Source organism: Diorhabda carinulata, chromosome 12 (assembly GCF_026250575.1).
Source record: "Diorhabda carinulata isolate Delta chromosome 12, icDioCari1.1, whole genome shotgun sequence".
NCBI lineage: Eukaryota > Metazoa > Arthropoda > Insecta > Coleoptera > Chrysomelidae > Diorhabda > Diorhabda carinulata.
In genome coordinates, this window is record NC_079471.1 from 4,093,179 (window position 1) to 4,120,890 (window position 27,712).

The 27,712-nt window shown below is 31.2% G+C and overlaps 3 protein-coding genes across 3 annotated transcripts; 1 reads left to right on the forward strand and 2 right to left on the reverse strand.

The window, feature by feature from the left end:
* Positions 1 to 3,425: 3,425 nt before the first annotated feature.
* Positions 3,426 to 8,996, reverse strand: LOC130899942 (zinc finger protein 846-like). Its single transcript, XM_057810140.1, has 6 exons — positions 8,641 to 8,996; positions 6,921 to 7,320; positions 5,919 to 6,467; positions 5,627 to 5,831; positions 4,139 to 4,582; positions 3,426 to 3,791 (listed from the first exon to the last, which is right to left on the reverse strand). The coding sequence occupies exons 1-6, from the start codon at positions 8,803 to 8,805 to the stop codon at positions 3,545 to 3,547; spliced, it is 2,010 nt and encodes a 669-aa protein (XP_057666123.1). The 5' UTR covers positions 8,806 to 8,996; the 3' UTR covers positions 3,426 to 3,544.
* A 1,272-nt stretch (positions 8,997 to 10,268) lies between these two features.
* On the forward strand, positions 10,269 to 13,874 carry LOC130899867 (WD repeat domain-containing protein 83). The gene is made up of 5 exons (XM_057810022.1): positions 10,269 to 10,513; positions 11,330 to 11,543; positions 11,777 to 12,033; positions 12,793 to 12,901; positions 13,508 to 13,874. Exons 1-5 carry the CDS (start codon positions 10,447 to 10,449, stop codon positions 13,773 to 13,775), a joined length of 915 nt encoding a protein of 304 aa, XP_057666005.1. The 5' UTR covers positions 10,269 to 10,446; the 3' UTR covers positions 13,776 to 13,874.
* Positions 13,865 to 27,345, reverse strand: LOC130899865 (Y+L amino acid transporter 2). The gene is made up of 8 exons (XM_057810021.1): positions 26,860 to 27,345; positions 25,197 to 25,421; positions 24,849 to 24,974; positions 21,577 to 21,718; positions 17,184 to 17,307; positions 15,620 to 15,820; positions 14,579 to 14,840; positions 13,865 to 14,146 (listed from the first exon to the last, which is right to left on the reverse strand). The coding sequence occupies exons 1-8, from the start codon at positions 27,110 to 27,112 to the stop codon at positions 14,004 to 14,006; spliced, it is 1,476 nt and encodes a 491-aa protein (XP_057666004.1). The 5' UTR covers positions 27,113 to 27,345; the 3' UTR covers positions 13,865 to 14,003.
* Positions 27,346 to 27,712: the final 367 nt, after the last annotated feature.

Sequence of the window (27,712 nt, forward strand, 5' to 3'; positions counted from 1 at the left end):
GTTGATTCTTAGGGACCGTTCAAGTATTACATAATCAGATGCACTACAATTATTTACTCACCTCTCCCCATGTCAAAAAAGTAAGCAAAACCGCACGTGCCTAATCTCTAAGAGCAGGGTAGCTCCTCTAGTGGCGACTAGGCGTTCGTAACACCTCAATTGCCAACGTGTCGCTTGGTTCGTTTAAATAAGAAAAAGGGGGGAGTGTTATGAGACACCAGAGCAAAGGGAAATTAAATAGCTGACAAGCTATATGAGAGCCGAACCCTTCTGTGGTAAGAGCTACAGTGGAAAAATCACTGGAAAACAAGGTAGATAGAAGCAAAACCAATTATTGGGACAACCTACAGGAACTGAGACAGTCAAATACTCTTCTGGGAAACTAGAACCAGAGTAGATCTGCCAAATGTATCAACCTAAGTAAGAACAATCTACGAATACAACAGGAGTATCGAGGTACTGTCGCCTGCAAACGCTAGACCAAGCAGATAATGCGGCGTGCAGATTTTGTTGCACATAGAATGAAACCTTAATCCACATTCTCTCCAAGTGCAAAACACTAAGGAACTCCAGAGCACTTGAAATGTAAGACGAAGATTTCTGGCAATTTAACCCATCCCACATTCTAAACTTGTTAAAAGGAGTGATATCAATAAATCCTTTGGGTCACGGTGTACATGAGACCCCAAATCCATACAAGACCCTGCTTAACGTGTAGGATACGTTCCATCAATGTAGAGCGTAAGGCGAAACGAAGCTATCTTAACATGTAAATGATGGGGCTAGTGGAAGATGGATATTAAAATTAGAATTTTTTTTTAATATAAATAAAACTAAATATTTATCTTACAAAAATGGAAACAATATAAAAGAATATACTTATATTCTAAGTCATACAGATTATTCAATTTTGTATTTCCAATTATCTGCCTTTTTTTTCAAGAAGGCATATAATCAGTTTGCGTTTTATTAGAAGTTGTTGATAAGTGGATAAAACATCTATAAAACCCCGTCTTGCTTTTGAACTTCTGTGAAAATTTGAATCATATTCAACAAATTGGTCCATAATTTCAATTATAGTAGTCAAACTCCATTTTACAAACGCCATAGAACAATATTTTTCGCTCATTTAATTCCTTGAGTTCATCATTAGAAAGACTAGTTGCTGTTTCTTGAACTATTCGACGTCTTTCACATTTACCTCATCTACACCGGTTTGTTTCGGTACTTCCACTATTTTATCTATATCGACATAATGTCCAATATCTTTGATCTTACTTAAATCTACCCAAATGTTCTTCCATGCCCCTTTCAAAGATCTTTCTGTAATCCTATTCCAAGAAAGCTTTATGTTTTCTACATATTTCATTATATTGTAGTTATTCCAGAATTCTCTTATTCTCCGTCTGTTTTTTCAAACATCTGCTTAAATGTTTACCCCAATTAATAATTGGATAAAACGCCTTGGTTCATTGGTTGGATTACGGCAGTTATTTCAGGCGGCAAGAAAACCACTTCGAGTGGAATGCATGTTGTCAAATCTGATAAATTTATTGGGTGGCTTGGAGCATTATCAATTAATACTAGTGCTCTTGGTTCAAGTTTTTTAATTCCGCAATTACGTTCAGACAGTTCAGTGAATCAATCCTGGAAAATTTTCATATTAGACTATCAAATCAGAGGTAAAGTTGATATAGATATGCTTTTCATTGCTCTTGGGTTTTTGGAGTGATAAACTAATAGTGGTTCTCGTTTCTATTCACAGGATATAAATGCGCCCGTACAGCACTGCACCAAACAAGAAACACAATTACACTGTTTCGGACATATTTGGAAAACTAGCTCAGCGCACAATTTCGGGGAATCCCCGGGTTGAAATAAAACAGCGCTAAACGAGAAAGCGTTAAGCGAGGTCTTACTGTAATTATAAATCTACAAATAAATAAATTTTAGAAAAATGGTTATCAATAATGAGTAAAAGTATAAAGTTTGAGCAGAATATGTTAGTTTAACTAGAAATCGTGATATGTAGAAATTATTTGAACTACTCAACTTTTTCCAAAACTTTCAAATTGTAAGCAATAATCACCTAATTTGCATAATGAAAAATGTTCCTACACAATTTTAAAATATTCAATAGAAATTTCTTTGGTAGTTAAGACATAAGAAAGGTACACAACAAAGTTTGGTCGTGTAAAATGCTTATTTACTTTAGTACAATAGCTTCTCGATATCTTGAATGTCAAAGGAAATGCAAAAAACTTCTAATTCACAAAAAATTTCAAATATGGCTAAAATTTCGACTTACAAAGACAAGATTTTTGAATATACATATTTTTCCAGATATTGAATCAAAAAAGAAAAATTCGGTACAAGTTTCAATATCGGAATCATTTAACATTTAAAAGAATTTGTTCAATATCCACTGAATCGGTTTGATGATTTATATTAGCACAAATCGATCAATTCCACTTTTTGAAAAATCTCAAATTCAAGTGTCAAAGCTTACAGTCATAACTTTTTATATAATAACTTTCCCGAATAATGAAGATTAACATTAAACTGCAAAATTTTTTTAGTCGTTGAATAATAAGTAATTTATTTCATAAGCCATTTTGACTAACTCCATATTCTTATGTAATTCGTTCCAGTAACGCAATTCAAATGCATCACCAAGCGTTGAATGATGACGGTAAATGTTTTTCAAACAGCCGAAGATGATAATATTATACGGACTATTTTCTTTCACTTGGAAAGCCTTTCCCCAGCTGGCCACATCCCTAGCTTATGATAAGCGAAATTTATATGTTCATAAGTATATTTATTTGAGGGGTAACAAATAATCAACACAGTTATTCTTTTTATCCCTTTCATTTCGATCAATATAGATTCACTCAGTATTTGTTTTAAATATTCTAATTAATTGAGCGAAAACAAAAGGGTCTCGTAATGCCATGCAACTCAACAGATAAATGATATGTAGAGTATGACCCCCCTTTCAAATTTCAAAATACGCCTTGAAAGTTTCCTAAAAAAAATCAACAATTTACCCATTTTAATAGAACTGAACTCCACCAGTCACATTAAAACTGTAGCGTTACTGACGATTATGTTTTGGCTGTTCCTTCTTAATAATTTTATATACCGTTAGACGGAAGCTACACCTGTATTTATGCATTCTACAATATATATTTGGATTTATATCATAACAAATTTTAAAAAACAGTTTAAACTATTTCATAGTATTTCTCAACTTTTTCTTTTATGGAGTTAGTCACTTTGAGCACTGAACGACTCATAGGAGGAATAATTGGAGATACCTAGTATTTGGAGGTTTAGCCAAAAGAAAGGAGGATTTCGACTTAATAAGTTTCGAGTTTTAGAGATTCTACAGTATAACCAAGCCATGGGTTCTTCAAATGCAGTTCAATGATTATTGTTTATTTAAAAGAATATATCAATTAACTAAAATTGATGTTATTGAATATAGAAAATTGAGTAGTACAACAATAAAACGTCCAATAACCACTATGATCCAGATTTTTTATAAGTGACCTCTTTGATAAGGATCATAAGTAGCTAGATACTTATCACTAGTTAATATTCTAGAACCATCTAGAACAGGCAAATGTCTATTGTCATTAACGTTAACCCTTGCAATGAGTCTGTTATCTTGAGTAATTAGTCTGTTATCATTAGAAACTAGACTTGTATTATCAGTAACCAATAGTCTTAGTGGAGGAGGTTCAGAAACGTCTACTAGTAATCTTGGTCCCTCATGATTTATCAACCTGAAATAAATAATTATATTTTTCAATTTATTTTTTACATATATGTGACAATTAATGAAAAGTGATGTAATTTGTTTTCAATACAAGACAATAAAGACATAAAATTAACAAAATAAGAAACAACAGTAGAAAAAACATCTAAAATGGACACAGATAGTTTAACAAAAATAATAATAGAGGTTGTACACACCAAGAAAGAAATAGATTGAGAACTGGGGAGACAAAAAAAGATACCCATCGATAAAAAAAGGATTGGATATAAAAGATATTAAAACCTTCATCTCACACCTGAAAAGGTGAGACTAAAACAAGTGAAAAATACTATTATATAAAAGTAAAAAAATTACCTTGTGTCACTTATCAATCCCCTATGATCTCCCAACAGTTGTGTGGGATCTGTTACAATTCTTGTACCATCACTCAACTGCTGTGTTTGTATCAACATTCGGTTATCCTGCTGTTGCATCATTCTATTATGATCTTGCTGATTTTGTTGCTGTTGTTGATTCGTTTGAGACTGAAACTTCGGTTCTTCGTTTACTGTATATTTCGATGCACGTTCTTGATTATTAGAAGACGCATGCACTTTCATATGGGTGTTGAGTGTACTCGATTGGGAAAAAGCTTTACCACAAGTGACACACACATACGGTCTTTCGCCAGAATGGACACGCATATGCCGTAAAAGAATAGTGTTCACTGTAAAACCACGACCGCACACACTGCAAACGTAAGGGCGTTCTCCTGTATGGTTCCTCATGTGATATTTCAATTTCATCACAGTCGTGAATCTGAAGAAGAAAATACAAATTGTCATAAATTAATTTAAAATTTATTTATTATTTCAAATGAGTTTACTACTACAGTTTTCTAGTTTTTCTAGTCTAGAGTTTTCTAGTGCTTAATCACTTTTAAATTGATTTAATTATTTCTAATGAGTACTAGTATATAATTACACTTTTAAATTGGTTTAATTATTTCTAACGAGTTCACTGGTACATAATCACACTTTAAATTGGTTAAATTACTTCTAATTAATTTACTGATAAATAGTCACACTTTTTAATTTGTTTAATTATTTCTAATGAGTTTTTCTAGTACTTAATCATACTATTAAACTGGTTTACTTATTTCTAATGAGTTTACTGAAACATAATCACTTTTAAATTAATTTAATTATTTCTAATCAGTTTACTAGAACATAAGCACACTTTTAAATTGGTTTATAGGATCAATTTCATTAGTAACAAGTGGAAAGCTAGTAAAATATTTTCTTTTTATCTGCAATTACTCTCATGTACTCTCATTCTTCTCGTATTCTCTATTATTTGTTAATTTCTTTTAGTTTTATTTGTGTATTGTCAACTGTTATGTTTATGGTGTTCACTTGGTTAGACATTAGGCAGTTACACACAAAAAGTTTCAGGTGTTTTCTTCCCTTTGGCTTGGAAGGCTTACAGTTGTCCCCAATTGAGCACCTCATTTCGCACCTCTGCTCAAATAGTGTCATAACTCAAAAAATTAGAAAATTTCTTTTATTGTACTATCAGTGCTAGAAAACTTAGAAATTTAATCTCAAATAATGTCATATAAACAGTTGCTATTGCGTTAACTCAGGTTTTGAGTTATTAACCGAAAAGTGAAAAATAAAGTTAGAATTAATTTCAACTGATTATTACTTGGTAGTTTTTTTTTTATTTAGGACACTATTTGAGTGGAAGTGCGATTTATTCAACATGCATTTTTTGTGGGGTATAAATTATTTTTATATAAATATTTGTTCACCTCATTAAGTACTACATAATTATAGAAAAAAAATTATATCATAAACATACCTTTTTTGACAAATACAACATTCTATGGGTTTTTCAGTACCATGAAGTCGTTTGTGGCTAGTTAAATCTCCAGATTGTCTAAAAGCTTTTCCACAGAAATCACAAACGAATGGACGTTCATTAGTATGAGTCCTCATATGAATTTTAAGACTAGCCTTCGATACATAACCGTTTTTACAAATTTCACATTGGAATGGTCTTTCCCCTAAAAAATATTTCATATGTATATAGTTAATTTAATTTAAAAGTAAAATTTCATAAATAAATTTATACAAATAGAATATTTATTCACCTGTATGAGTTCTGGAATGCAGTTCCAAATTGAACCTCTGCGGAAAACACTTTCCACAGATGTTACAAGCAAATGGTCTATCACCAGTATGTTGTTTGATATGTACGGAGAGACTTTGATGATCCGGAAATTCAACCTTACAATAATCACATATATGTTTTAATAAAGCTGGATCTCCTTCTTTTTTCTCGTGAATTTTCATATGCTTTAGAAGACTGTTTTCAGCGTAACATCCTTTATTACAAATCTTACATACAAATGGTTTTTCTCCACTATGTTTAAGCATGTGTTTAGCTAACATTGTACTATGTATAAAACGTTTTTTGCATACTTCACATTCGTGAGGTTTCTGTTCATCTGGAACGTGTGTACGCATATGGTTGTTTAAATAATTTTCTTCTGTGAATCCTCTAGGACACAGTTTACATTTAAAGGGTCTATCTTCTATATGAGTCCTTAGATGTTTCCTAAATGACTTTAGATTGATGAATTGCTTTTTACAAACATTGCACTGGTTCATATTACGTTTCATACGTTTGGCTGATAGTGCTATAATAAATTAACAAAACAAACATTTGAAATTAATAATTTTTAAATGCATACAACTCATTTCACTATTAATTAATAATAATTATAACATAATTGTAAATAAAAATAATTTATAAGGGCTAAATTTGATAAAACATTAGAACACATTAGAACTTGAATACCCGTTGTTGTAACTTGTTACAATATAATTGTAATGAGTATAAATATAGTAAAATTTAATGTGGCGAATAATATATTTTGTATTCTCTGTAGAAATCTATTATTAGTATAAAAAAGCTCAAAACTAAGCAACATTTTCTAGCTCCTTACTTATTCGACCTTTTATCTGTTTTACTTGATAAATCGTCTTTATTTTAGGTCTCTTTTGATAGAAAAGTAGATCGAAACATCAATTTTTACTTGTTTTTTGAAACTTCCCTCAAGAAAAAAATTAATTAATTCAATAGTTCATACCTGCTGATTTACCTCCTTTTGCTAATATTTTCTTTCTGGACATTCGAGTTTTGTGGAATTTCGAAGCTTTTAGGAGCTGTTTTTGAGCAATAACTTTTTCATCATTTGAATTTTCAGGAAGGGTAGATTGTAATGCAATAAGTTCATCTTTCAAACTCTCTTCGTCACTACTATCTGAAGATGAAATAATGCCAAAATTATCCAAAAAAAAGTTATTGGTAAAATCGTTTTGTGCGAGTTCATCTTTACTAGGTTTTGGAAAATGGTCAATGGGTTTACCCAAATAGGTCCGAAGATTTATATCACTCTGTTCAAATAGTTGCTTGAATGAATATGATCTACTTATTTCATGACAACATTGTAAACAAATTAATGATGGTAAACCATCGTCATCTTTTATCTGCAAAAAAACAAGTGTAACAAGTTATTATATAAAATTTCGTAAATTACAAACATAAATAATATTAGAGTGCAAGTACACTACTTTTCAAAGGTTTTGCTGACTATAGGCAGTAAACATTAGTTTGCAACCAGCAACAGTTTAATAAAAGAGTAGAGAAGGATTCAATAGAAAAGTAGGGGATCTGTGATGGGGTTGGGACTGCATTGTTGGCTCTACCATCAGGGATGTGGTACAAATTGTAAAAAGGTACAAAAATATTGAGTACAGTTCTAACTTCAAGTTTCATCACCAAACATTAAAGTAATCAATCAATAATTTCAATCCATGAAGTTCTTTTGCTTATTTATTAATTCACATCTTTTCATTATTTAAAAATAGACAGTATATTTCATAATATTGTTTAGTGAATTTATTTAATTATTAACATTTTGCTTGATCTGAAATTTTTCTGCTACTTATTAAGAACTTTTTATGCCCTTTCGAGCGTAAGAGTATTGGGATTTTTAGTTTTTATTATTCTTTTATCCGTGTTTACAACCCTTTCCTACTTCACTCATTTGCTGTATGACTTCCTGTGCTATGTAGTTGGTGCAATCAAGTTTTCTTGAGTCGTCAGTTCCTTCTTTTTTCATGTGTTTTTTCTTCTGTCACTTTTCTTATTAGGTTTTGTGATGTTCCTTCCTTTGATGTAATTAGACAAGCTATAAGTGTTTGATTCGCGCTCATGTATTCAAATGTGATAACTATTCTTCGTTATTTCATTATTAAATCTTACACGATGTTTTTTTTTTAATTTACAACCATCCTTATGCACTCTTGATGTTTACTTCAATTCTCGGATCTTTTACTGTCTTTGTGCATATATTATATGATTTCAAATTATTCAACGAATTTCTTTTGAGAGTAAAATGTGCTATAAATTCTAGTACTCATTTTGTTCTGGAAATATACTGGATGTCCATATGAGTAAACTAAGGTAATTACATAGCATTGAAATTTTAATTATTTATAAACATCCTTAAATTTCATAACTAATTATTAAATATATGTTTACAGTTAGTAATCAAAATAAAAATTCACTGCATAAACAAAACATTGCATTTTTTCCATCATCTATTAAATAAAGGATCCATATAAAGCATACGAAAATTTATTGAACAAAAAAATCAAGTTCAAAGTAAATTTTGTCAAAATGATATTATCAATGAATTAATTACTGAAATTTAAATCAACATTGTACCCTACAGTGTTCAAAACACTTTAGAGGTTTACTTAAGAGCAATAAATTGTAAACTAATGAATTTATAAATTATGAACCTGTACAGAAGTAAACTCCATTATCATTTCTGCCAGGACCAACGGTTGTCCTGTAGAATCATCCTGCATAAAAATTGATCGCATTTCACCCTTTTCCGTTAAACATGCTCTACAAATTTTGCCTAAATCAAAGAGGTTAACAGATTCCACTTTTAATTCCATCATTAACTTCGTATAAGTCAAAATCTAGAGTATAAACACAACAAAAAAGATGCACAACCACAAACACTAGCACTTAAGGGAAATGGCGACAGACGGATTCTTCCACTGGTCGATTGTGGAAGAGGCTTGTTGATCGAGCTTCTAGTTATGCAGGTAAATGGCGAACGTGGCCTAGACGTATAGAGAAGTGTGGTAAAGGTCATTTTCGTATAGCAGTTTTATTGAACGGTACTGAATGACGCAGCACAGAGCCGGATTTGTCTTAATTTATGAAAAACTAGTTAAAGGTCAAGCACCCATTTAACATATTTTTAAACTAAAACATAAAATCTATTTTATCAAACTCGCACTTCACAGTTTGATGATACATTAAATCTCTTTTGTCCTCTTTTGTTCGAAAATCATTATTTCGATGAGAAAATGACAAACTTTAAAACGAGAAAAATAAAAATTGGGCATTTAAAGAAATTTACAATGTAACTCTGCTTTAAAGCGACATAGTCATATGGAATACAGTGAAACGTATTAAATATAAGCGATAGGTACAAAATTTTCATTTAATTGCTTCAATTTATTAGTTATGAGAACGTGCTCCTAAATTTAGTAGTAGAGATAACAAATCCTCAAACATTCATAAAGAAAATTATTGAATTTGTTCCTTAAGCTAAAATGTCTAAATAAAAAAATAAAAGGAAACAAACATAATATTGTTTTAGGTATTATCTTCCACGCAAATAGCATTTTCGATGCTAACAGGGTTGCCACAATTTAAATAGCTGCTTTTGTTGTTTTAAATTGTCATTAAGAAGATAGTACGAAAAATAAATTATTATACTCAAATCTTTCTAAAATAGTTTATTTTTTATTGTTAGTTAACGTGCAAATCAAAGAATCAGTAGACTTCAAAAGTGACAAGCAGTAAGCATAGAACAAAACAAAACTGAATTGTGTGTTGTCTTCTCCTGCCATTTTTTCAAAGAAATTAACTATATTTTACTATGAAAATTCTCCAAGATAATCGCGTTGTTTTTATATTAAATTGATTATTAAATTATGTTGTTTCTGAAAATATATAACATAAAAAGCAAAAAACGCTATAAATTAACCGGTGTAAGATTTAAACTATAGAGTTAATATTAAACATAGAGAGAGCGAGGTATGGCTTGTTCAAGTAGGTAAGCTGCTGATAGAGAGAGAAAGAACATCGTTACCCTCTAGATCTCTCTACTCTATTTTGATTGGATCGAAGTAGTGTAGAGAGTAGAGAGAGAGTGGCAAACTGATGCTCTTCCTATTTCTTCCAATAGTGCAATTCCACTTATATCCCGCTCTATGTTTAATAATAACTCTATGATTTTTACATAGCTAATTTAACATAATAACCAATATAAGAGTGATAATTAATGTTAGTTGATCATATACTGAGACCATTATGAGGGCTACTGATTGCTACACTATTATTTATTGTATAGACAGTGATGCCGCTACTACTACAATTTACTAAGATAACTGAAGTGTACTTTTCGAACTAAATGAGCACCTCAGTGTAAAAACATTGAGCAGCACGCACGGTCCTACAACACATTGTTTTTATTTACTCTTATTGAGGTTAAATATTTGTTTACAAATATTGTATCAAGTTGCATGGATTTAATAAATTCAAATACTATCGATTGCAATCAGGGAGCTGTAAGGGCAGTCAGATTTAATGGTAACTTGTTATATTTTAGATTATAAAGACATCTTTTAGTTATATTATATATTTAATTATTATAATCTTTAGTCAATTCTTACTGAAAAACTCTGTATTACTATTTAACCAACATCAACCAAATATAAATAGTTTACCTTCACTTTCTAAAAGAACTAGGTTAATCCAAATGCATCTCCGACATCTCACCGTATTATCCCTTTAATAACCGTTATAACTAATACAATATAAATTTTAGACGAGATTCAAATAAAAATTAATTACCGTTTAGAATATGTTGATATTATTATTTTTTGAATAATCTATGATTCTTATTCTATTCAATTTTTGTGTTTTTGGAAATAATACAGTTCCTCCCAAAAGTTTCACTCAATTTTTGAAATGATCCTTAGAAAGAAACTAAACACTGAAAAAAATAGTAAGTAGGGCATATTTTGGCTTGGAATGATCAGGCAAGTTTTCTATAGTTGAGTTTGTTACATTTTCTTTGGAGGATACAGTAATTCCTAAAAAGAAATTGTAGTTATCCTTGGGGAAGAGCAAAAGGAATTATTATTTTACAATACTGATTGTGGTACTCGATTCTGTCGTTTAAAGCATCAATAATTCGCCGAATTCTTGTTCTTACATGTTCAAAAGAGAGTGTTGGTTATTGAAAAACACTAGATAAAATGTCTAAATACACTCCACTCTCCTTGTTTTAAGTAGTTCTAAAAATAACCCTTACAAAGATATTTGGTACAAAAATTACTTACTTATTCAATATTAAATTATATTTTCTGTAGTTTTTTGTAAATTATGAACACATTATTTTAGTTGATGGATCCTACTGCTTAACATGCGGTTCAGACAAAAAACTAAAACTTTGGAATCCCTACAAAGGTATCCTACTTAAAACGTATGGTGGTCATGGAAATGAAGTACTTGATGTCTGTGGCTCCTGTGATAATAGCCAATTAGTTAGTTGTTCTTCTGATAAATCATGTATATTATGGGACGTCACAACTGGACAACCTACCAGAAGATTAAGGTACAAACAACTTTTTCTTAAGCTTCATATTCATTTAGCATTGTTCGTATGCAATTAGATTTACCATTCTATTATGATTTTGAATCATATTACTAGTAGTAACTATTTTATTTTGATGTAGCTTTTGTTAATACAGATTGCAAATACTTTATATATTTCAAAAAATATGATTGAAATATTTACGTTATTAAAAATGTCCCACTTAATAATTACACTGTATATTTATTTTCAAGAGGACATGCAGCTACTGTTACTTGTGTTAAATATAATGAAGAATCAACTATAGTTGTATCAGGAAGTTTAGATAATACTGTAATGTGTTGGGATGTAAAGTCTAGATCTCAAAATCCTGTTCAGACAATGAAAGATGCAAAAGACTGCGTGACATCGTTACAAGTTACAGATCACGAAATACTTGTAGGATCTGTAGATTGCTCATTTAGAAGATATGACCTAAGGAATGCAAGATGCGATTCAGATTTTGTTGGAGGTATGAATTATTAATAACTTTTTCTTACAACTGAAATCATAATTTCCTAATGAACTTTATTAAAAAAGCAGCAGTGAGTATCTCAAGTCCATTATGATCAAGTAGGACCAAGTGTTACCATAACCAACGAGATGGATTGGCTTAACACGTTGAGCCCCAACCATAAAATTTATTTGAAATAAAAGTGTCAAAAAATCACACAAAAACCATATAATAAAAAAGAATATGAGAATGACAGATTTTCAAATCAGTGTAGGAAAACAGTTGCTCAGGAAGGAGTCTATGGCTGTTTGTGTTGTGAGGAAAACTCATTGCCTGTAGAAAATAGTAAGTGAAAGTCACAAAGTGAGATTAGGGTGAAACAAAAAAAATTATTCAATAGTCTAAAGTGAAACGGCTCAAGTGTAAGGTGATATTTCAAGAACCCAAGAGACGGTCTAACCCAACAGTAATACCCAAAAAAATACCCTCCCTTGAGCATTGGAGAAGAGATGGATTGTGTAGGGGTTCAACATGTTAAGAACAAGATATATTTTCACTACTAACATGAATAGTACTAAACACACCTCACTACAACTACATCAACACTCACAATTACACTGTCTGGTCTTTCAAATCAAATTCAGATTGAAAGACCAGTTTAATCATGAGTATTGGTGAAGTAGTTTAATGTGAATATCCAAATTGTTCCAGAAACTCATGGATAATGGTAAAATTGTAAACATTTAAACAGAAATTGTCAGAAGAATTTTGTTTTAGCTCCGGTGGTATCAGTTTGCTTCTCTCATGATGGCCAGTGTGTTTTAGCTGGATCTGCCGATAATACAATTCGTTTATTTGATAAAACCTCGGGAGAAATATTAGGACAGTAAGTATTTAATTAAAAAAAAATACTGGATTAACTAGTTTCTGTTACATGTATACGCTGAAGTAAAATCTTATTCCTTTGTTACTTCTGTTCCCAATCAGATATTTGTAGATCTTTAGCTTATATTCTTTTTATTTCCACCTGTAAATTGTAGTAAACTTTAGTAGTTATTGACAGAACCTTTTGTTTGCTATATTAATTTTTTGAAATGTTCCTGAATCTTCAGTGTACCAATGTTAGTTTTGGCCTGAAAGCTTTCTGTTGTTTAGGAAAACTACCAGAAAGGGTTACAGGAGGAGGAAAGATCTGAAAGAGTAGTATTAGTCTCTCCATGTACTTATTGAACTCATTTCTGAAACTTGCCATGACACAATTGAAGGAACTTTTAACAGGAACGTTGTGTTAACGCAAGGTGAGTGCTAGTTGGGTCCCCCGGATGCTGTGGATAGAAGGAGCAACAAATTCACTATGCTCAAGATTGTTTTGACTTTATCGTTGCAGGAGATGAAACTTTAGAGCCCCAAAACAAAAATCTCTACAGTGATATATATTTCCAAATCTCCCTACTAAAAATTTTGGATATTTTGAAATTATTTATATTTCTAGGTACACTGGTCATCGAACGGACGATATGAATATTGAAAGTGCCATAATAACTAACGATAATTATGTATTGTCTGGATCTAAAACAGGAGAATTGTGGTGTTGGGATTTGGTTAGTACGGAAGTGGTGAAAAAGTTTGTACATACTGCTGGCAAAGTTTTGAATTCATTAAGCGTTCACCCTAAAAAAGACACAGTCCTAACTGCCGCTGTACGTTCAATCAAATTATGGGAAAAACCAGAACAGGTGTTGATAAATGAAAACGACTAAAATTATAAAACTTTCATATTGTTAAAATTCGATTTATTCCTTGTGTAATTTCTGTTGGTTTTGTACAAGTTGTAATAAAATATCGACAATTTGTTTAAATATTTTTTTATTCATGCGCAATACAGAAAATGTATATAATACTATAAAAAAAATGGAAACTGCAGTATCAATAAATACCTTTAGCTTGTATACAACAAATAAATAAATTAATAACAATTATAAAAACATTTAAGAATGTGCTAATGTTGCAGAAGCCTCTGGATTGGTAACTCGCATTGTTTTCTGGACAAATTTGGTTATATTTTTCAAAAACGAGTGATAGCCTTCTGGTTTATGTTTCCATTTCACGCACACATAATAAACTGGAATACCTAGAAACAAATTCACTTTTAAATACTTGTTACACGAATAATTTACATTTACACAAAGATTATACTTTCACTATCATAACCTTAATTGCTTATAGCGCGCTGTTTTATAGCAAAATCGATCACCTCGAATATTCTTCAATGTTTTTCAATTCTAAAACATTTACAGAACACTCTAGAATATTCATGTGAGGCTTGCCCATGTGTTTGAACCACGCTTGTGTGAATGCTGGGCAGATGATGAGGTCTGCATGCATCAGTGGCTCTTCGGATCATTCGTGATACTCATGGTGTGAAAATGGCGTCTTGGATGACTGTTTGGTTAAAAGTCCGGTCATTAGTCGGATTTCGCGCCTAATTAATTGAAGTAACAACATTTTGTTGCACAAAAATATTGATTAAATGGAACAGTCACAATATATAAACAATTTTTACCTGATAAGGTTATCGCTAATCCTATAACAGTATTCCAAGGTTGTGTTGGTATAGGAAATATGATAATAAATGCACAGCATAGTAAAAACAGTATAGGTATAGAAGTATGTACCCTGATTGGTCTTGGCAGGTCAGGTTGTTTGTAGCGTAACCAAAGCATTCCAACTACACTTGCAGCACTCGAAAGCCATAATATCTGACCATAGTAATTTATCAGCTCAAATACATCGCTTATTAGTAACATAACTAAAGATGTAATACACTGAAACAAAATGAGAAATTAGAATACAAAAGCCATAACAGATTTGTGGTATATGAAACCAATAACTCAAGTCCTGAATTGGCGTACAAAAGTCATAACTGATTTCTTAGAGTCCAGAACTAATTTATTACAGTTCTGATCTGGTGTATAAAACGCACAACGATTTTTTTCCAGTCATAAATTGGTATTCAAAAGTCATAACTGATACTTTATAGTCATGTACTAGTATATAAAATACATAATTAGTTTCTTACAGTCCTGAACGAGCTCATAAGCCCATAACTAATTTATTACAGTCCTAAACTAGCACGTGAAGTCCAAAAATGATTGATTACAGTTCTGAACTGGAATATAAAATTCATTACTGGCGCACAAAAGCCATAACTGATTTATGACAGTACTGAACTGTTATATGAATACCACAACTGATTTCTTACAGTCCTGAACTGGCAAACAAAAGCCATAACTGATTTCTCAGCCTTCAACTAATACATAAAATACAGAACTAATTTATTACAATCCTCAACTGGTATATAAAATCCAGAACTGATTTATTACAGTTCTGAACTGTTATATAAAATCCAGAACTCATTTATGCCAGTTCTGAACTGGCAAATAAAAGTCATAACTGATTTATAACAGTTCTGAACTGCTATATGAAATCCAGAAGTGATTTATTACATTCCTGAACAGGTATAAAAAAGTCATAACTCCAATTTGTTATAGACATTGACTGTTTTTTTTTCATATTTCTAAATAATAAATGAAGTTTGACTTACTGTGAATATTAAACTAGGAATTGGAGTATTTCTCTTTATATGGATGAATGATAAAAAGTCTGGTAAATGCCCTTCTTGGGATCCAGTCAAAAACAGTCTTGAAGATGTGAATAAAATACCATTAACGCCCCCGAATGTCGAAAGAGCTACAAATATAGGAACTAGCCACTGCACACTGTTGAACATCTTCATTCCAAACGACTAAAAAATATAATAATGTTTTTTTGACTCATTAATCGTTTGCAATTTAGTATTTTTTGGAGTACTCAGTTAAAAAAATAGCATTTTAGGTTATGTCATCAGAGAGTCTCGATTGCTTGTTTTATATTTTGGTTTTAGTGAATTTAGAATCGAAACATATGAAAGGGAGACTTAATGTTTACTTTTCATTTTTTTTTTTTTTTGATAAATTTAGATTCTAAAATATGATTATAAAAAGATTTGAATGTTTTTAAATACCACAAAATTTCAATAAATTGATAGAAAAGTTAACAAAACGATACTAAAAATATACAGGGTGTAAAAAAATAAAAACAAAAGAATAGTTTACTATTTCAATAAATTTTTCGAAATTTTATTCTACTAATTATTTGAGATTGATAACTAGGAAGCCCTAATGTAAAAACTTATTATCACTGAACCTTTATTAGTTTTTTGTCGGAGCAATATTCTCAAGAATCACGTACAATTATGATTTATGCTTTCTCTGTGCTCCGACTTTTAATTTCATAATTTGATATTTAGGAAAATAATTATTTTTCTTTCGGATTAAGTTGACTAATATAAAAAAGAATCAATTGAAACGGAAGTAAACAATAGAATTGGATGTAAAAAACATAACCTCAAAATGCAAAACGTTTCATATTAAGCAGGCTGGAATTAATTTTCGTTTATTGGTGGGAAAATTCAGTATAAAATAAGTTATTAGGTTTTAGTTTACATTCAGACTCTGAAGACGATAACTTGGTTGTCGAAACGCGCGCGAGGCAGTGTAATTGTGAGTGTTAATGTAGTGGTAGTGAATAGTGTGTTCAGTATAACACATTTTATGTTTATAGGTTAATAGACTATTGATAGAGGTGGTATATTTTAGCGTTTTGAAGCTTCACGCTCTTATATCCGACGCTGCATCAATTTAAGATGGCGCTCCAGTGGAAATTATACCACGTGACCTCATTTGACACTCTAGGCGAGCGAAAACATGAAGTTGCACTTTTTATATAGAGACTGGGAATATCTGACGTAATAAAATAAGTTGGTAACATTGGTTTTTACTAAAATGAAGTATTTCACATGAATTTTTCAATTATTTTAAAAAAATATAATTAAGACCTATAAGTAAATGTATAAAAGAAATTATATCTAGTAAAGTGAGATAGTGACGTGAAAACATGTTACAATAAATGATAAATCAAAACAGTGTGTGGTAATCAGGTCATTTAAGGTCACGTGACTTATGATACGCCCTGAGGGGCATACTTTGGTTATTTTGCAGCGAAAGTAGGTACTTGATGATGCAGTTTTGTTATGTGGACTGAGTGAAATGTTTTCGAAGCTTGCTTACCAAAGCAACAGCTGCAGAACTCTCAATTTCAACTCCAGATAAAACTGCAAAATACGCAACATTTGCTAATACATATATTCCTGTAACTGTTGGTAAAGCAATCCAGATAGCCTTTGGTAAATTTCTGAAAACAAATTATAACGTTAATCGAACGGTTTCTTAACTAAAATTCATTTATTTTATAAACTCGATCTCATTTAGAACAAAATACATCAGCTTGATTTCATCACTTTTGTCTGCCAATTGTAAATCTAGGAAGAGATTTAGTTACTTTTGGCTTAACAACCTTTCACATGTCACAGATCAGCTGATGGATTGATTGGAGCAGCTCAATTAGTTTAATGTCATTTCTATTATCTGTCAGTTGAAAATCTAGGGAGAAATCTAGTTACTTTTGATTTAGCAACCAACCTAATGTCAGTCAGATGATCTGATTGATTGATGTGGGCAGCTTTATAGGCTTGATTTCCTCGCTTTTGTCTGCCAATTGTAAATCTAGGAAGATATTTAGTTACTTTTGACTCAACAACCATTCACATGTCACAGATCAGCTGATGGATTGATTGGAGCAGCTTAATTAGTTTAATGTCATTTCTATTATCTGTCAGTTGCAAATCTAGGGAGAAATCTAGTTACTTTTGATTTAGCAACCAACAGAATGTCAATCAGAACAGTTGATTGTTGGTAGCAACTTCAGCGCTTTGATTTCATCACTTTTGTCTGCCCGTTGCAATTCCAGGAAGACATATGGTTCCTTTTTGCTTAAAATGTCAATCAGATCAGTTGATTGGAGAACTCTGGTAAAAATAACTAAAGTTTGCTGTGGTTTATGTTGATATTTTATATACTTTAAATTCTTGAGGTTTGACAGCCACGGAGAAGAGAAAACTGTTAACTTTGATTTGTGACAGCCATGATCATCAAATGTAATATTTTGTTCTGGCAAGAAATAGCATACTTTATGATTTTTTTGCCTCTTTATAATTCATTTCATAGTTCGTAGGTAGCAGTTGATTTTATTTCTGGTTTTTTCTTGATTAGAGCTTTTCTAATTAAATTTGCATGAGTTGTATCGAACATTTACATGACATATAAAAATTTTTGTTGAAAAAAATACACAATTCATTCCATTTTGATGGTACACTCTGTATAATAGTGTTAATAGAAAAATTGTCTTGACATTGATCGCAATTATCACAATCTCTGGTATAATAATTACAAAATTACTAGTGCTATTTTGCTTTTTTTATAAATAATAACCTTCAACTGTTCAGCAGCAATGAATCAAGGACGGGGTCTCAAAAAGTGTCAACGTTTTGATTCGTTATTAAAATATGTAATAAAGATTAAATCTTCTGTTAGGAAAATTACAAAGTTTGTGATAAAATCATTATTGAAACGGTAATAAATGATTGAATATTTCTAATAAAATTCTAAATACCCTTTCACAAGTTTATTGATATTGTGTATTAGATTCCATTACCGTAAAAATCTTTTCTCATTAAAATTATTATTTATGAATTTTTATATTTAACATGGAGACGTGCCCTTTTTATATTCCCAATATCTCGGAATATCAAATGGCTTTGCAAACCCTCAAACATCCACATTCAAATTTCCTTTTTTTAATCCATATGTAAAAGTTATCTAATTAATTACCTCACACAGAAAATTCTTGCTAACTAGCCAATATTTTACGGATTGCTTTTCCCAGTGAGTCGGGTCTATCTAAGCAATCTAACGAACTGTCAAAATGGTCGCCGTGGGGTAAACAATTACTTTTGTCTAAGTTTTTGTGTGTTTTGTGAAATTATTTGTTGGAGTTTAGGACTTATTATTTCCAGTTTAATTGCGTGGTGTGAGAACATACTCTAAAATGATCGTGCTTGAGTTACGGGAATTTTTTGAACATTAATTATCACTGATGCCAGTTTCTGGGAGGGAGTTTTATACGTCTTTAAGTAATAAGGTCTAAAATCCGACAAATAATTTCACAAACCACACAAAAACTTAGACAAAAGCAATTGTTTACCCTACGGCGACCATTTTGATAGTTCGTTTGATTGCTGAATTGGGCCAGTTTTATAGGGACATCGAGTCGGGTATTAAAATGAATGGACTATAATCACTTGTAAAGTTTGATTGAACATGGCAGGGAGACGAGAATAATAATTTCACTTTCCTCCTATTCTAGAATCTTTGTTCTACTTTATTTGTGTTATTTCTGATATTTTTTATCAGAATGGATGCCCCATATTGATTCTACGTAAAGTTGAAACGTGAGAAATCTGTTATCTAAAGAATTTATTACCCCAATCTATTGAAAACCATGCACTCGACTCGGATATAGAGAAAGGCGTTTTCGTTTTGTATAATTTGACAATGAAAACCTTTCTAGGTTAATCCTTGATTGTAAAACAAGTGGAAAGATAGAGAAAGGGCAGTATCGGCGTCCAGATGGAAATTAAATAATTTATTAAGCAAAAAATTCGAATTTATGAAGAAAAGAATTGAAAATTAGTATTTTTTATATAGTAACTAACTTTTTTCGAAAAAAAAACATATTTCTCTTTTTATGTGCCCTGCTATACCCTTTTGCCAACTGAAGATTTACATTTTGTATAACGGCTTAAGTACATATTTTTTGATGCAATTTAGCCATCTTTAATTACCCATTTAAAAAATGGCCGCCGTGGGGCAAACAAATGCATTTGACGAAGTTTTTATATGGTGTGTGAAGTTATTTGTTGGATTTTAGACCTTAGTATTTCCAGTTTTATTGCGAAATGGCTTCTTCAAGTGTTGCTACTTGAAGAAGTGCTGAATTTACTCCCAGATACGTCGATTTGTCATTTTATTTTCTATGCAGTGTTGTGCTTAGCGTTAGTAAGCGGTAAATATTAACTGAGAAGCAAGTATATTGGAAATTTGTAAAAAATGAGCAGAATATTGAGCAAAATTTTTTTCATCTAATATAAAGGGTTAACTCCACCAAAAGCTTTAAGTTTGTCTTTGTAACCTTTCATCTGCCACTGGGTTATCACTATGCGACTACTAACTCATGTCTACAAAACTGCCTTAATTTAAGTATAAAATAAATACAAGTGTTCTAAATTTAGTGCTTGACCTTGCAGAATGACTATAAAAAATTGTACAAATTCTCAGTTTTAGCTGTACTAATTTCACTAAAACAAATCTATGTAGTCCTCCATAAAACAATATCAAAAACTCTTATTCCCGGAAAATGAAACAAAAAACCAAACACTGGTATAACGAGAAAATCGATTGTTTACCCCACGGTCGCCATTTTGATGTAGCTTTTCTCAGATTACTGAATAGATATTTGATAAACATATATTAGTTTTGGTGTTTATCAACCGAAATCTAAATAATTATGCAATTAACTACAATACAAACTCGATTTGTTGTTAATTAAGATTTGATAATTTTTTAAATCGAAGAAATCACTGTACATAGCCGAAAGAAAAAAACTCTGATACAACAAAGTAGATGTAGAATTCATTTTTTTCCTTATAACGCATCAATAATTGTTTATTTACGGCAAACTAGATTTCCAGGAATCGAAGATTCTAGAATGTGATGATACTGTATATAAAATGAGTGTCTAGTTGACAGAGAGAGTGAATTTCTGAACAATTTAACGTCATAGTGGGAAAGTGACAAGTGAACTGAACGGAATATTTAAATAAATTAGATGTTAAGTGTTAGGGAATAGTTTAGTGCGAGAGTTAAATAGTTAAACGCGTGTGAATAAATTAAGTAAGATACACCGTATGTATGTATTCATCCCATTCGTTTTGTGATTAGATATATTCAGAAAATTGATTCATAAACTGACATTTCAGCCTACATTTTCTTTTACGGATTGTTTTTTCCCAGTCGGGATCTTTTCGTCCGGAGTGGTAGCTAGTATTATTCAAAACTATGAAGGAATTACATCCAGCATTAGATAGACATACTATTTAGAATCATCGGCGTTATTTCTTCCTCGTAGGCATAGAGCACTAGGGAAGTAGATCTCCTGATCCGCCATTTTGTATCCTATAGAGCAGAAGCCCGTATAAGCGTCTTGTTTTTGTCAATTCTGTCAATTAGTTGCAATTTAAGCAAAAATTACTGTAAATTATAAGCCACTAGAAATTTAAAAACTTTTTAAATTTATACGTTCCTTCGAAACCCATAGTTTTTATCTTGTTTGCCATAAAACTGTATTTGGCTTATGTTTATTATATTGTAGTTATAAGATACGAAGTGTCAGCAGTTAATTTATCATCCATAGTTGTACTATACCGGGCGTCTACAGGTAGAGTAATACCATGTGATTAATTGGATTTATATAGAAGCTAACACATCAAATAAAAACTATATTTACCTGTATGGATCTTGCAATTCTTCTGTAACAAAATTGAGAAAATTCCAACCCCCAAATGCGAACAATCCTGAATAAAAGCTTAAAGCAATTGTTGATATCTCATATTTACCATCGAATGCATTGTGGAAATTTTCCGTATGTCCTGAAAATTAATTTAAAAAATTGGAGCAGAAATATAAAAACAAACAGCCATTTTTTCCCCATTATAGATTCTATATGCAATTATTTAACTTATAACCTATGAACTTTCAACTTCCACCAGGTCTTGTCCTCTTCATTCTCAAACAAGTGGGGATTGCATATCCCACCCTTAGATATAAGAGGAGATCTCACTAAGTCAGGGTAGTCGTAAAGTCTTTATCATTATAATAAATCGGTTCTTCCAATACAAACAACGTTTGGTCCTTCGAGCCGGATTCATAATGAAATTCATTTAGAATTTTGTCCATCGCATATTTTACCTTTTGTATTGTTTGAATTAGATATTTTTTTGATTTATTCTATTGTTCAATTGAAGTATATAAACCTCCAGGGGGCGGCATGTACAAAATTCTTGTAATATATAACAAGTGGGAATTGCATATCTCACCCTTAGACATGGGAAAGGATCTCACTAAGTCAGGGTAGTAGTAAAGACCAAAGTGTGTAACAAGTCTGCTTGTATACAAGCTGTTTATTAATTTGTATACATATTTCAATTAGTTTCTTTCATTTTATGACTGTGGACTGTCCTTCACGCATTCTATCAATTTTTTTAGGTAATTGATGATGTCTTTAATATTAGTTCATATTCGAATTGTGAAATTTTGTACTTTATCGTTTTTTATCAATTTTTATAGGATTTTTCAATTTATTTTTATCATGTTTCAAATACCAAATACTAAGTTAAATATAATTTGTTATTTTGTTTCAATGACAAGCATATTTTTATCAACAAAATTTCTTATTTTTTCAAATAATATGAAGAAATATGTATTTGGGTTGCGAAAGTAGGGCCGATATCCAAACAAGCGACTGAGCCATAAAAAATGTACTTAGTATTTTAAGTAATATTTTGGAGATGCTTATATTATACACAATTTAAAGGTACAACAAAAAACATGGATAAACAAATGAAGTAGCCACCTACTTTACCGGATTTAATCACAATTTTATATACAGGAGCTGAATAATTCGGAATGTAGGTTTAAAAATGTTTAATTTGAAAAGATTGTGTATTAAAATGTTTTGAAACAAAATTAGAGCTGTGTTTGTAATTTATCAAAGCTTTGATTGGCGAGAACTTGGTTTATAACACGTATTATCTCTGTTGTATATAAGACATAAGGTTAATTTGTTAACCAATAATCCAAATATACCAATTATTTGAGCTACGATTTATTTTTCAATAACAATTTATCTTTTGAAACTGTTTTGTGGTTAATAATTGCGTAAAAGAAATTGGGACGGTTGTGCATTGATTGGAAAACAGGTTTTTTTATACAACAGAGGTGTACTTGCCCCAAAGTAGATATACAAATATTATTCGAAGCAATTCTTCAGTAAAATATAACATCGTAACACTTCTGCTGCGTAATTAACAATTAAAAAATATAACAGCCAAACTGAATACACTGTTTACACCAACACTCACGATTACACTGTCTAACAGTAAACTGTTATCTCAAGTCTCTGAAGACGATAACTTGGTTATCAAAACGCACGTCACAGTGTAATTGTAAGTGGTGGTACAATGTATTCAGTATGAATATCGCCAACGGTTCCAGAAATTCCAACTTATAACAGCCAAAGTCTGTCAAAATTAGTGGTACAACGCTTGGTGATTTATATTGTCACCATTACCGGACGAAAATCGGATTCACGACGGTTTAGGAGTTAATTAAATCCAGAAACGTTAAACTATGGTCTCTTATAAACGCCGTCGGCCGCGTACAGCGTCACGCCGTACGCCGCGTCACCTAATCTAACCAAAAGTTTCTATTTTATACCCATTTTATATCACACGACTACCCGCTAGCACTGTTTGTCGACTTCTATTGTGAACGAGACGTCGTCGTTCGCGTATGAGATTTATTGACCGCTGACGCTGTGTCTGGCGTTCAGACGTCGATTGGAACGTTTACGCTCAACTCGGACGCTGCATATAGCATATAATAAAAGACCAAGGCCTTTACTTACCATTTTTTTAATCACTAAACGAAAATCTGAATATAGTTGACAATGCGGAAATATTTGCATATTTGCCCGCTAATTTCGCATTTTTCAAGAAGCGGAATTTATCGTGATTCTAGATGACGAAAACTAGTACTTCCGGTTTTCCCAATAATTAGATTGGTTGACTTTTTGAACGAGATTTATGGATTACAAGAAACGGTGGTTCCTTTTGATTATAAAAACATACGATACTTCATAGAAAAATATCTTTTGGCCGCATTTTTGTCGAATTAAGTTAACCTAACCTTACTTTGTTTAATTCATAAATTCAGTTAAAAAAAAATAAACCGGAAGTGAACCAATCCAATTTCCGATATCTGGTACCACGATAAATGGATTCTGAAACTTAGAAAAGGCTAAACTAACGTGTTTCTATGATTCTAAGCCGGATAGATACAGAAATATAGCCGATAATGGTACAAAAAAAGTAAATCTATAGAAATTAGCACCAACTGATAGTTACTACGTTTTACATTCGATATTGTTTCGAATTTTGATAATTCTAAAACATGTTCTATCGTTCTTCGAAATAGAAAACAGCTACTTTTCTGTTCAATACCGCGACGATTATTGAAATACACCTTCTCTGAAGAACGCGACGTCCACTGACCTTTTTCTAGATATCGCTAACCGATTTTGATGTTATTGCATCTCATCCGAGCAACGTAACATTTCGTTCGGAGTCTCTGATCCGAATTGAAGACAATACCAACCTGCATTAGTATTTTGTGTAGTTAAATACTTTTCAGTAAACACTATCTGACGCCATATTCACTCACAATCATCAGTCGAGTAAAATCGAAACTTATTCGGGAATAATATGAAATAAAATTTGTTTATATACGGGTTGCGTCTAATGTATCATCTAAAACCTAGGTTAGAAGTATCTTCTCGTCAAAATCATTAGAAATACGCATTGAAGACAATCAGGTTATGTTAGATAAACTGTTTTGTTTTACAATCACAGATTACGGTATAAAATGAATAATTATAGTGTGAAACTATCGATTTTTTTTTAATTTGTATACTAAAACATCATAATTACGTCTCCTACTCACCGCTTCCTAAATGATATATCCCAAAAATGATAATGGCGATTAAAGCTAAAATTTTAGCGTAAGTAAATACACTCTGTATTCTCATGGCCCATCTAACGCTCAAACAGTTAATAGCAGTCAGCAGACCTATAAACAGAAAACAAAAGACTCGATTTGTTGAATTTAGACAATATAGGGAAAACAACACGAAGATTCAAGCATCATTAGTCGTCTATTCATCTTCTCCGGGATTAATAACGTTAATAAGATGAATAAATAGATATGGAAATTAGTGATTCGCCCTTACATTTCGTGATATAGATGAATTGAAAGCGGAAAAATTCGTTGTCCAACTTTCAAATTACTTACAGAGGCAAACGGCTGCTAGTAATCGAATGGCATTTTCAGGAGGTCGACATTCCGGAAAGAACGGTTTAGCGGCATATTCGGCAAAAGTTATAGCAACTATAGCTTGAGTAGTTGGTCGTATTATGAGTAATGAAACCCATAACATTAGGAATGCTCCGAGTGGTCCAAATGCAACGTAAATATAAGCGTAATCGCCACCAGATCTTGTTACTGCAGTCCCCAATTCTGAAAAAAAGTTTTTAAAAACAATATGTTTATTAATATAATTTTATAATTGATAATAAAATCAATTATCTAATCGAACGCCATCCCTGTGCTAAAAGTTTTATAATTTATAGTCCATTCGTGTAGCATACTAAGCAATTTTACCTAGACACGTAAAGAAACCTGTAAAAATCGGTGGGGCAATTGAAGTTGTTATTAAAAATGAATTGCAATCATTTCAATATCAATAATTATATATATATATTCCTTCCAAAGCTATTTATATAATTTTTGAACATGAATCACCCTGTATAAAAGGTATGTACTAGGTATATACTTATTTTAAAGAAAACCATTCTATGTCGCCTTATTTTTATTACCTTTAGTCAGATAATTTACATGTTAGCGAATGGAGTATAATAATAATAATAAAACTTCATCAAACATATGTTAAAACATCTTGTCTATACCTAAAAAAATTTATATTGAACTAAATCTTTGCTCCTTTTACCGATAATAAACAAAACTATATCAAACATATTGTGGGACATCCTATATATACCTAACAAAATTTTTATTGACCTACATATTGGTTATTTTACAATTAGGCTCAGTTCCTTTGAGCAGAAACCACTCTGTATAAAAGGGTATATGAGTATGTATTTATTATAGGCGCCTTATTTTTATTGCTTTTATTCGGATTATTTACATCTAATGCTTATCGAATGGACTATAATCAAAATAAAACTTTATCAAACATATTATTATAATTTAGAAAAATAAATTTGACCACTGAACTTAATTATGAATAATTGACTAACACAAAGGAAATTTTGAAAATAAACATTGATAATTTTTATTTATATTTGATACTAAATTAGAATTCAAATCTTTCACTACGCATTTTTTTCTTATAAAAGTGTCAGAAATAATATCACAAATAAAAATTTTACAAAAGCTATTTCTTGGCAGCCAAACTAGTAATTTTATCAAATAAGAAATGTTTATAATAAACAAGTTGAATTATCCATCCATTGTTGGACTGGTAAATATAGAAATCGATTGTTTCTAGTAAAATATATGATAAGAATTCAATTTATCTATTTCCTTAAGGCCAGGCGCAAATTAAATGGTATATTGATGTCGAGTAACTTTCTCCAACAATTCAATTAATTTTTTTTGCTCTATAGAGTTACGCCTTGAAAAAAACTCTGCATTACAGTTTTTATAAATAATATATTATATATTAAATCTCGTATCAACATTGAGCTGAAAAATATTTCTATTTTCTTATTATTATTAATGATTTCCTCAACCTACAAGACTTTTACATCCCGTAACTAAAAAATCGAGGAAAAGAACTGAAAAAAAAACGTATGGAAAGTATCTTCATGTATATTTGGAAATGCGCGCAAGGTTTACTTTACAAATTTGAATATTTATATATTTCTATAGTTACCTGCATAACAAAGGGCTCCCAGCATAGAAAAAACTCCTGAAAGACACCATATTAATATCGATAACCCAACGGATTTTGTACCGGCATAAACCCCAGTAGGAGATACAAAAATCCCACTACCCACGATAGTTCCGACAATAATAGCAACTCCATTCATAAGAGTAATTTTTCTTTGGAGTTTCACCGTATTTTCATCGGAGTCTTCATGTTTATTAAAGCTTCCATTCGAGACAGGAGTTGTTACACTACTCATTTTCAATAATGAAAATTTTTCCAATAAAAAATATATTAATTTAAGGTATTGTTATGGCACATTTTTAGTAGATTGTCACAGTTAAAGTTATTGCATCACGCACGTGGCTACTTTAACAATCTAAACTAAGCCGGCAACAAACACTCAACAGATTAAACACAACGTTGTATTCTATATTCACATTTCGCGATTGTGTAGTTGGCGCCCATAGATTACGCAGACCTGCGCAGTACTTACCCCGAAATCAATGTTGCCACATTTTCAACAGAAATATATTATGTTTGAAACAAACTGTCTAATATTTGTTTCCGATTTTACTAACTTTCGAGACGATATATCAATGATCATGATCATGATCAATCAACAAATGATTAATTGGTTACAATTTCAAACCTTTTCGTTAACTTATTTAGATTGGAATTCTCTAAATGTTAAACATTTTATATAAGCAATACTGAATGAACAAATGAAAAACTACTAAATTGAAATTATTCATATAAATAATAGTATATTGTTACTAAGGCGGATCATGTTAAAAAATATACATGGCGAACCACAAACCGCGAGGTTATCAAACAACCTGATTTCACTCTAGGCAGG

What these genes read in the sequence shown, in the direction of transcription:
- LOC130899942 (XM_057810140.1), bottom strand. Translation starts at nt 8,805, where the DNA reads ATGATGGAATTAAAAGTGGAATCTGTTAACCTCTTTGATTTAGGCAAA. An exon ending in AAAAGGAGGTAAATCAGCAG is followed by an intron (nt 6,468 to 6,920) that starts GTATGAACTATT and finishes AATTTATTATAG; the next exon opens with CACTATCAGCCAAACGTATG. An exon ending in GCATTCCAGAACTCATACAG is followed by an intron (nt 5,832 to 5,918) that starts GTGAATAAATAT and finishes AATATTTTTTAG; the next exon opens with GGGAAAGACCATTCCAATGT.
- LOC130899865 (XM_057810021.1), bottom strand. Translation starts at nt 27,112, where the DNA reads ATGAGTAGTGTAACAACTCCTGTCTCGAATGGAAGCTTTAATAAACAT. An exon ending in GATATATCATTTAGGAAGCG is followed by an intron (nt 21,719 to 24,848) that starts GTGAGTAGGAGA and finishes ATTAATTTTCAG; the next exon opens with GACATACGGAAAATTTCCAC. An exon ending in GTTCTGCAGCTGTTGCTTTG is followed by an intron (nt 15,821 to 17,183) that starts GTAAGCAAGCTT and finishes TATATTTTTTAG; the next exon opens with TCGTTTGGAATGAAGATGTT.
- LOC130899867 (XM_057810022.1), top strand. Translation starts at nt 10,447, where the DNA reads ATGGATTTAATAAATTCAAATACTATCGATTGCAATCAGGGAGCTGTA. An exon ending in CAACCTACCAGAAGATTAAG is followed by an intron (nt 11,544 to 11,776) that starts GTACAAACAACT and finishes TTTATTTTCAAG; the next exon opens with AGGACATGCAGCTACTGTTA. An exon ending in CGATTCAGATTTTGTTGGAG is followed by an intron (nt 12,034 to 12,792) that starts GTATGAATTATT and finishes ATTTTGTTTTAG; the next exon opens with CTCCGGTGGTATCAGTTTGC.